This window comes from Trichechus manatus, unplaced genomic scaffold (genome assembly GCF_000243295.1).
Source record: "Trichechus manatus latirostris isolate Lorelei unplaced genomic scaffold, TriManLat1.0 scaffold00057, whole genome shotgun sequence".
Classification (NCBI taxonomy): domain Eukaryota; kingdom Metazoa; phylum Chordata; class Mammalia; order Sirenia; family Trichechidae; genus Trichechus; species Trichechus manatus.
The window spans coordinates 8,303,310-8,314,044 of record NW_004443993.1 but is presented as its reverse complement, the minus strand read 5'-3'; the positions used below and the strand labels follow the sequence as shown (position 1 = coordinate 8,314,044).

Genomic DNA, 10,735 nt, shown 5'->3' with positions numbered 1-10,735 from the left:
CCTTACAGGCCATACAATGAGGAGGGTGCTGGAGGTGGATGTGGGCTGACCAGGATCCTTGGGCAAACCCTGCCACCTCCAGGGAGTTGGCTTGTGAAGGGCATGGGACTTTATCCCTTCTGTGTGCAGTGTAGCTTCCTGAGAACAGGTAGCATCGAGCACCTACTGTGTGCCTGTGATCTCATTTAAACATTAAGCTTTAATCCCCGCAACAATCCTAGAAAGTACACGGTCTCACTTTAATGTTGCAGGCAGGCACAGAGAGGGCAAGCCATCTATGAGAAGTCACACAGCATTTAAAGAGGTGGAGTCGCATTCAAACTCTGGCTTCTGACACCACCTCCCTAAGTTCTCTTATCAAAAGCCACGTGTTCACCATCGGTGGGCTCCTGGTGCCTTGTTGGGTGTCCCAGCTGTGGGGGATATATATGTGGAGGGGGCAGGGGTATCCAGAGCCTGCAGACACCTGTGTCTTATAGTGTCAGGGAAGAGGCTGCCCCTCAGGATCCTTGTGCATTTTAGGGGGCAGGATGGGCTCTTGTAAGCCCCCTTATGTGAAGGTGGACAGATCCCCACCACGTGTAGCTGAGTGAGGGGCCTGGGGCCACTTCCTTGGTCTGCATAGCGCGGTCCAGGGTGTGAAGAACATGGCCGAGCTCTCAGTCATCAGGCTCCAGGCGCTGCGACAGGATGCTAAGGACGCGCTGGAACTTCTTCAGGCGCTCTGCCCGTGGCGCTCCCGCGCCCCGGCTACCCCAGAGCAACCTCTTCACGAAGCTGGTGGTCAGCACCTCCCTCAGCTCAGGGTTCAGCCGGAATCCTGGGGGAGGGATGAGGCGGGCTAGGGGCGGGGCCGGGCGCTGCCTCACCCCCCTGCACCTGCCCTTCCCCTAAGGACTTTGACCTAGCAGGGGCCCCGAGGGACTCTGGCCCACGTGCGGGGAGCAGCTGGGTGGAGTTAGCGGGGAGGGGGCTCCTGGGTGTCAGTGGGGGTGGCGGAGCTGAGGGGCTGGTGGGGGCAGGCTGCCCCAGAGGAAAGACTTTGGGGGCCCCACCTGTCCTGGGGTGGGGCCACCCTAGCTGCTCTAAGGTGCTTCTCCGGTCAGGTTGGGGGAAGGTTGGACTAGGTAGGAGTGCTAAAGTCGTCACTGAAGGCGGGAATGCCCCACGTGGGGGACCCTGGAGGTGGGGCTGCCCCAGGATAGGAGAGAGCTGTGGCTGCCCCAGGATAGGAGAGAGCTGTGGCTCTGAGAGCAGTCGGGGGGCCGTTCGCCTACCAGGTCATTCTGTGAGGAGCTGGGTGTTCTGGGAGGACCGGATGCCTTGGGGGCGGGTCTGTCCCAGGGGGGAGGGTGGGACTCCGTGAGCGTGATGCTAGGGGCGGGGTTGCCCCTTTCCAGCTGGGGATACTGTCCCTCTTAATACGGGTGACTGCGCTGCGTGCTAGGGTGGGAGACCCCCTAGGGTGGGGCCATATCAATTTGACTGGACTCTGAGAGGCGGGGCGGGATGAACTGTCTCCCCGCCAGGCGAGGGTGGGGCACCCGGTTGGAGCAGGCTGGGTGTTCCGTGTTCCTGGAGTCTGGGCCCTCCGGCGGTGAGGGGGCGCTCACCTCGCAGGCGCTGGACTGCCACCTCCCGGAACTTGGGCGCGTCCCTGGCCATGCGACGCCCCCCGCTCAGGGTGCGCAGCAGCTGCTCACAGCTCTCGTCTGGCGGCCCTGCAAGCTCCTCACCCTCCAACAGGCGCACCAGGGGTGCCACGTGCGGCAGCGCCACCTCGCCGGGTTCGCAGGGTCCTGCGGAGAGGGAGGAGCTGGGCTAGGGTCTGTGGGCGGGGCCTGAAAGGAGGGGGCGGAGCCTATAACAGAACAGGGGGCAGGTCATGGGGCCCGAGGAGGGTGCCTACGACAGAAGGGGCGGGGACTGGAGGGCAGATGGAGTGTGGAACAAGACCTAGGTAAAGGGCGGGGCCTAGGACAGGGGGCGGGGTTTAGAAGAGTCAAAAGGGTGGGGCCTCGAAGAAGCAGGGGGCGGGGTTTGGGGCAGAAGTAGAGGGTGGAGGCTAGTACAGAGAGCGGGACCTGGGTCAACGGCAGGGCCTAGGCGAGAGGGCGGAGACTGGGACAGAATTAGGGGCGGGGCCTGGGATTAGCTTTGGGGTCTGAATGGAGTAGTTCTGTAGATGCAGGCGACGCCACGCGGTAAACCCTCACTCACCCACACTCTCATCCAGCGCCCGCATCAGCGGCTTCAGCTCCTGCTCGAAGGCTACTGCCGCTTCCGTGTGGCTCTGCCGCAGCTGGCGCCATGTGCGCTCCAACCGGGACACCTGGGTACGCGGAATGAGACCAGAGCTTGCCTCCTCTTCCGCGTCACCTTCACCCGGCCCCCTCCCCAGCCCTTCTCCCCACGCACCTGGGGCATGAGCAGGGCGCCCATGACCGCGGCCAGCCCGGGCAGGTCCCCCGCTGCCCCCGGCCGCAGTGCCAGCGCCAGCTCCACTAGGCCCCTTAGCGCAGCGGCGCGCTCTTCCAGCGGCCCAGCGCAGCCCAGCACGGCCACCGCTCCGGCCAGCGCCAACGCCTCTTGCCTGCAGAGGCGGAGGGCAAGGGTCTGGGGGCAGTTGGGAGGTTTGTAATATGGGGACGAGAGGGTTTAGGATGTGGCATTGCCCTTCCCCTCCCCCACCCAGGGGCGATGAAGGGAGAGTGATTTGGAGACCCTGGGCGAGGAGGGAAGCAGCACCCACCCCGCCATCGAAGGTTCCAGGCGGGCGGCTCACCTCTCCAGCAGTTCCAACCTCAAGCGATGCCCTTGGGGAAGTGTCACCAGCTCCAGGCCAGAAGCGACCCCCATGGCTCCCTTCTGAGCCCTGGTCACTCCCAGGAGACCCGTGGCCTAGGGGTGGGGGGGAAGAACAGGGAGCTCCTGAGAGCTGAATGCGTATATGGGTGTGAGGTGTCACCGGGGCTGAAGCCACCTTACCTGTCACCAGCAGGTGACTCACCTGGCAGTCCACCAACAGCAGGTGGAGGGCAGTGCTCTCAGGATGGTGCTCCAGGAAGAGGCCCCTGAGAGTACGCAGGACCCCGGGTTCCAGGGGCCGGTTCTGGGGGCCCAGCAAGCGACATGTGGTGTCAGGGGGGCAGAAAGAGACCTCAGCCTGGGGTCTCTGGAAAGTTTTGTCTTCCTGGTCCTCCTCATGGGCCTCCCACCATGGAGTCTCTGGCTCTGGGCAGCCTTGGCCAGGGCGTGTTCCCTGTGCACTGGGCACACGGGGCACCAGCTCGCAGTATGTTGGGGGGCGTCCGGAGGCATCAGGTAGCGCCAGGGAGGGTGTCCGGGGTGGCTTGGTGGGTGCTTTGGCATGAAGCTGCCCATCGGAGGCCCTGAGGCTGTCAGCAACAGAGCCCAGGGTAGCCTGGGTCTTCAAAAGCAAGGGGTCACTGCCTGTCCGAGGCACAGCAGATGGGGGCATGGCCAAGGCTCCTGGGGGTCATACAAGAGGGGGTGATGGGGTACACAGAGAAGACAGCAGGGTGGAGGGGGAGGGGTTCATGGGCTACCATCCCACTCATTCAGCTACCATTCACTCATTTGCCCACTCATTCAGCCAATGACAGAGTATCTTCACAGCACAGGTACAACCTTGAACGTGAACAACTTCACTGGTATAAATGCTGCACACTTGCAGAGTTTGAACATGATTTAACTTCGACACTTATGTGAATTCCGAAGAGTACATTTTAAATTTGAATTCTTTGTTTTTGTCCTGCTGATTGAAGATGGCAAGCACGGATTGAACAAAGTTAAAATTAAAAATGTATTATTCAAAAATGGTACAGCCACCGTGGGAAAGAGTTTGTTGCTTCCTCAAGATGTTGAACACAGAACTACCATAAACCAAAAAAAACCAAACCCGTTGCCATCGAGTCAATTGCGACTCATAGCGACCCTACAGGACAGAGCAGAACTGCCCCACAGGGTTTCCAAGGAGTGGCTGGTGGATTTGAACGGTCGACCTTTAGCTTAGTAGTCGTGGCTCTTAGTCACCGCGCCACCAGAACTACCATATGACCCAACAATCCCAATCCTAGGTATCTAGCCAGAAGAACTGAAGGCAGGAACGCAAACAGAAACCTGCACACCGATGTTCACTGCAGCACCGTTCACAAGGGCCAAAAGGTGGCAACAACCGAAACGCCCATCAACAGATGAATGGATAAACACAATGTGGTCCGTACACACAATGGAATACTACTCAGCCGTAAAGAAAAAGGAAGTCCCGATGCACGCCACAGTGTGGCTGAACCTTGAAAACGTCACTCTGAGCGAAATAAGTCAGTCTCAACAGGACAAATACTGTATGATCTCACTTATATGAAATAAGCAAATATATGAAAACCAAAGATTATTAGTGGTCCCCAGGGGTGGAAGGGAGGGCGAAAGAGGGTGTTTTTGCTACGGGGGCAGTGAATTTACGTTAATGGACTGATTTGGAAAAGGATAGTGAAATTGGATGTACAACTTAAAAATGTAATCAATGTCACTGAATTATATATGTAGAAATTGTTGAGATGGCGTATGTTTTTGTTAGGTATATTTTCACCACGAGAAAATTAAAAAAAAAAAAATTAGAAAAAGTGTATTATTCAAGATTCACAAAACTACATAAGGGCTAGCGCTGACTGCTTGAAGCTGAAGGGTCCCACTGGGCCAAAACCCAAGCCCGAATTAGTCATCAGGGAAATGCAAATAAAGCCCACCCCAAGATACCACTTCTCACCCACTATGGCTACACTATGGCTATTATTGAAAAAAAAGAAAAGAAAAGGGAAAATAACAAGTATTGGCGAGGATGTGAAGAAATTGGAGCCCTCATATATGGCTGGTAGGAACGTAAAATCATGCAGCTGCTGTGGAAAATAGTTTGGTGGTTCCTCAAAAGTTAAACATAGAATTACTATATGACTCAGCAATTCCACTGTTAGGTATATACCCCAAAGAACTGAAAGCAGGGACTCAGACAGACACTTGTCCACCAATGTTCACTGCAGCATTAGTCACAGTAGCCAAAAGCTGGAAACCACGCAAGTGGCCATCAACAGATTAATGGATAAACACGATGTGGTCCATTCCTACCATGGAATATTACTCAGCCCTACAAAGGAATGAGGTTCTGATACTTGCTATGACATGGCTGAACCTTGAGGACATTATGCTGGGTTAACGTCTTCAAAAGGTTAGCCACAAAAGGACAAATATTGTATGATTCCACTAAGATTTAGGGTAAGCGAATTCACAGACACAGAACAGAGGTTATGAGGGACTGGAAAGGGGGTAATGGGATTTGTTTACGGAGCACAGAGTTCCTGTTTAGGATGATGAAAAAGATCTAGGAATGGATAGTGGTGATGCCACTGAATTGTACGCTTAGAAATGGTTAAGATGATAAACTGTAATGTTAAAGTTTATGTACTGTGGAAGAGAAGCCCTGGCGATCTGCTTCCATAAAGATTACAGCCAAGAAAACTCTATGGGGCAGTTCTGCTCTGTAACACACGGGGTCACCACGAGTCGAAATCGACTCATTGCCAATAACAACAACAAAACATACGTAATTTACTTATGATGTCTCTTGTAAGGTTGCAGCATGTTTACTTTTGGGGTTATTAGAGTTTAAAACTGCACCAAGACTTTTGGGAGACTGGATTTATCAGCATTTAAATAGCGCCTGTTCCAGGGCTCAAAGAAACTCTGGTGGTGCGATGGTTAAGGACTTGGCTGCTCACTGAAAGGTTGGTGGCTCAGACGCATCCAACAGCTCTGCAGGAGAAAGACCTGTGGACCTGCTCTCATAAAGATTACAGCCTAGAAAAACCCATGCGGCAGTTCTACTCTGTCACATGGGGCCACTGAGTCAGAATTGACTCCACGGCACTCAACAACAACTCAACACACACACACACACAAACCCAAACCTGTTACTGTCAAGTCCGACTCATAGTGACCTATAGGACAGAGTAGAATTGCCCTATAGGGTTGGTAAGGAGTGTCTGGTGGATTCTGGTAACCTTTTGGTTAGCAGCCAAATGCTTAATCACTGCACTACCAGAGCCCTAACATCAGCTAGAGACTAAAAACTGTCCCCAGGTTCTCAACTCACTCTGAGTAAGGGTCCTCACAGTGTACAAAAAATCCTTCGGAATCTCAGTCCCGGGATCTCTCTCTTCCCCCTCACTCCCACCACTTCAGCTCCACTCACCTCCTTTGGGTTGACTGAACAGTTCAAACTCTTGTTCGGGCCTCAGGGCCTTTGCACTGGCTGTCCCTTCTGCCTGAGATCCTCTCAACCCCAGTTATCTACATCATTTGTTCCCTTATCTCCTTCAAATCTTTCTCATTGAGGTTAAGGGCTCAGCTACTAGCTGAAAGGTTGGCGGTTGGAACCTTCCTCAGAAGAAAGGCACTGGTAGTCTGCTTCTGAAAGGTCACGGTGATCTGCTTCTGAAAGGTCACAGCCTTGAAAACCCTATGGGGCACAGTTCTACCTCTGCACACGTGGGGTCGCCCGTGAATTGGTATCAACTCAATAGCAACTAACAACGACAAGCATACATAAGGCCCCTAGGTGGCAGAAATAGCTTGCACTCAACTGCTAACCTAAAGGTTGGTGGTTCAAACACACCCAGTGGTACTGTGGAAGAGAAGCCCTGGACGATCTGCTTTTGTAAAGATTACAGCCAAGAAAACCCTATGGATTAGTTCTATTCTGTAAAACATGGGGTTGCCATGCGTCAGAACTGACTTGGTGGCAACAACAAAGCATACATAATCTACTTATCTCTGTTGTGTGTGAGCCGTCTTCTGCTAATAAGACGTCAGCTCAACTTGACAGGGGTCTTCGTCTTTCTTGTTCACTGTTGCATCCCAGCACTTAATTCAGTGCCTGGCACACATGGGGGCTCAGGTTGAATGGGAGGATGGGGTGGGAAAGGGGGAGAGTTCTTCTTTGGCTAGGATGGTCAGGGTCAACTGCATTGAGGAACTCACGCTGGATGATGCAAAGTGTGTAAGCTCTTTGCGGTAAACAATTTGGTCTTTGGTCCTGGTTCCTGAGAGCTGGCCACACCTGAGGCCCAAGAGTGGGGGCTGGCCGGACCAAGAGGGACCACCTGCGGCCTGATGATGACTAAGCCTCAGGAGGCATGATGTCATCTGTCATGGCCACAGGGTAAGGCTAGTAAAAGGCCTTGGAAGATGGTGGCTCAAACGGGCTTCCTGGGTGGAGAGAGTGAACGTCTGCTCTTGGGAGAGTAAGCCTATCCCCTGGGGGCATGGGAGCTCAGCTGCCTCGCCCTATGTGTTTGTATCTTTTTTCTGCTAGGTTAAAGATAGCCCTTTCCCTGGAGTTTGTGAATCATTTCAGATGAGAAGCAGCAGCCAGTCTGAAAAAGGTTAGGGGAATGGACTTTCCAACAGCGGGAACAGCAAGTGCAAAGGCCCTGAGGCAGGCACAAATTTGGAAGGTTCCAGCAACGGAAAGGAACGCTATGTGACTGGAGCAAGGAGATATGGCAGGAGTTGTGGTTAGAGAGGCCAGCTGGGGCCAGAACATGAAGGAGTTCTTGGAGTGATTGTGAACACATACTTTTAAGGCCCTGCAAAGTCCCCAAGGAACCCTGGTGGCACAGTGGTTAAAATCTCAGCTGCTAAATGGAAGGCTGGCGGTTCAAACCCACCAGCCACTCCTAGGGAGAAAGATGTGGCAGTCTGCTTCTGTAAAAATTACATACAGCCTCGGAAACCTTATGAGGTAGTTCTACTCTGTCTTATAGGATCACTATGAGTCACAGTCGACTCGATGGCAATGAGTTTTTTTGATGACAAAGTCCTCATGACAACTTTGAGAGCATGATTGTCCCCATTTTCCAGAGGAAAAAAATTGAGGCTCTGGCAGGTTAAATTACCTGCTCAAGGTCACTTTGGTAGACCCTCACCTGGTCCAGAACAGTCCTGTCTTGACTGTCCCATATGCTCCAGACCTGCCGGCTGACTGTCGCTCCATTTCCTAGTCCTGGAGGCAGAGATGGGGGAGAACTGTAGCCTGAGCTGAATTGGGTAAGTCCCCCCATAGACCAGAAAACCCTACATTCATTCTTTCTAAACCAGAGGATCTCAACCAGGGTGATTCTGCTCCCCAGGGGACACTTGGCAATGTCTGGGGACAGTTGTGGTTGTCCCAACTAGGGGTGTGTGTGTGTTTGCTACTGGCATTTAGTAGGCGAAGGCCAGAGATATTGCTAAACACCCTACAATGCACTGGATGCCCCCCCATAATAGAGAATTATCCGTCTTCAAATATTGATAGAAGTCCCTGGGTGGTGCAAACAGATGACATGCTCAGCTAACAGAAAGGTTTGAGAGTCCACACAGAGGTGCCTTGGAAGAAAGGCCTGGCAACCTGCTTTTGAAAAATCAGCCATTGAAAACCCTATGGAGCACACACATGACGTCGCCATGAGTCCTAATGGGCTCAATGGTAATTGTTTGGTTAAATGTTGATGGTGCCAAGGTTGAAACACCCTGGGGTGACCGGGTAATGTCCCGAGTACCTGAGCGGCTCTCTCCGTGCTGGGCTGTCTGTAAGGGTGTCCTCGCTAAAGCTGCGCCGCAGAGGCCCCTGGCGGGTCACAGGCCGGGAGGCCACGGCCCCTGTAGCCTGGGACAGTGGGCGCTGGTTGGTCACATAGCTGTGGACCAGGGCGGGCAGGCTGGGGAAGCGCTCGTCCTCCAGCTGAAAGAGGGCCGGGGGTCGGCCTGGCCGAGGCCGCAGGACCACACGGAGCACCTCGAAGTGCAGGGCCGAGCCTCGCCAGCGGCAGGTGAGCACAGGGTGGCCTCCGCGGGACCCAGAGGCACGAACCAGGAAGTCACCATCTTGCTGAAGGAGAGCCTCGGCCTTCTGGTATGGGGGACAGGGGACGGGGTGTTTAGGCGTAGACTCAGACCAGCATTGAATGGTGACCATCCCCCGACCCAAGAACAAAAACCACTCCAATTTAACTTCTGTGGCAGACACTGGGTTGTTTTTTCACCAAACCATATCCCCTTTTTGCTTGGGCACAAAATTGGACTACATTTCCCAGGCTCCCTTGCAGTTAGGGTCATGTGATGAGGTCTGGCCAATGGGATGGGAGCAGACCTTTTATAGGCAGTAACCCTACCTGTTGGCAAGACATCAATGCCCTAGGGGATGATGGAGCAACAGGATAGAAAGGACTTGGGACCTGACTGACTTCTGGGGCAGAGCTTTCTATCCCCACTCCTCAAGCACCTGGGACTGTGTGACACGAACCAGCCATAGGTATTTATTGTGTTTAGCTGGTGCTATCTTGGGAATCCCCGGGTAGTGCAAACGGTTAACACGCTTGGCTGCTAATAGAAAGGTTGGAAGTTCAAGTCCACCCCGAAGTGCCTCGGAAGAAAGGTCTGGTGATCTACTTCTGAAAAATCAGCCATTGAAAACCCTATGGAACACCCTACTCTGACACACATGGGGTCACTAGGAGCTGGAATCGACTCCATGACAATTTTTTTTTTAGTTTGTTCGTTTTGTTTTGCTATGTAAATGTGACTTCCAGAAAAGCCAATAGCTGGATCCTTCCAAACAGTCTGTGGCTCTAAACCTCTCCTTTATAAGTATTTTTGAGCACTCTGCCAGCAGTGGTGGCTCGTATCAAAACAGGGACTAGGGGGCCAGGACACCTGAGAGAGGCAAAGGCCAACTGGACCTGGGGGCTGAGTAATAAATGCAATGGACACATCTATAGCTCTTACTATGTTCCAGAAACTGCTTTAAGTGTCCAACATATTAACTCATTTAATCCTTATATTAAGGATTGAATTGTGTCCCCACGAAGTATGTGCTGGAATTATTACTCATATACCTGTGGATGTAATGTAATCACTTCACATAATGTAATTTAATGCAATGTAATCACTTTCCATCGTGCAATCTACTGTAATCAGTTAATGAGTGGAGGTCATATCAGTGGAGGATGGATCCTAAACCTATTTATGCCAGGAGGGACACGGGGCCCTGCAGCCACAGGCGCCTGGGGCCCAGAGGGAGAGACTGGAAGGGCCAAGGAGTGGTTCTGGGGGGCATTTGGCTTCTCTTTGAGCTCCATGACCAACCCCCACACCATTCCAAAGAAAGTAATAATTTAAATACAAGGACTGACAGTGCCAAGCCAACCAAGCTTCAAGTCCCCAGCCTCCTAGCCACCGCTTCCAAAAGACCTTGGCCCTAAACCCCTGGCCCAGGGCTCAGGAGTCCCCGGCATGCCAAGGGTGGGGAAGGGTCCCTACAGATGGTGCTGAGACCCTGCAGGAGGAGGTACCTGGCGGGCCAGGGGACCATGGTACCAGGGTTGACTGGCAAGGTCCTCTCCATCCTGTGGCATCTGCATGGAGCTCTCAGGTGCAGAGGGTGCCAGGGCTGAGCTCCGTATCTTTAATAGGCCTCAGTCTTCCGCATCTGTAAAATGGGAATAATGACTCTAGCTTTCTGAGTATCTGGGTTGGCCCTTCCATGTTCCCCTTAGTTTTGGACATTGCAGCCCATATTGTAGCAAACCTTAAAATGCAAAAAATTTATACACACACACACACACACACACACACACACACACACACACACATATCCCCACCACCCGTTTGTCAGTTT

At 53.1% G+C, this 10,735-nt stretch overlaps 1 protein-coding gene across 1 annotated transcript; it reads right to left on the bottom strand.

Moving 5' to 3' along the window:
- Window positions 1-659: 659 nt before the first annotated feature.
- SH2D3A (SH2 domain containing 3A) lies at window positions 660-10,478 on the bottom strand. Its single transcript, XM_004378612.1, has 9 exons — window positions 10,410-10,478; window positions 8,619-8,968; window positions 8,004-8,080; window positions 3,011-3,492; window positions 2,786-2,901; window positions 2,419-2,593; window positions 2,221-2,332; window positions 1,614-1,799; window positions 660-820 (listed from the first exon to the last, which is right to left on the bottom strand). The coding sequence occupies exons 1-9, from the start codon at window positions 10,476-10,478 to the stop codon at window positions 660-662; spliced, it is 1,728 nt and encodes a 575-aa protein (XP_004378669.1).
- Between the last annotated feature and the right edge of the window lie 257 nt (window positions 10,479-10,735).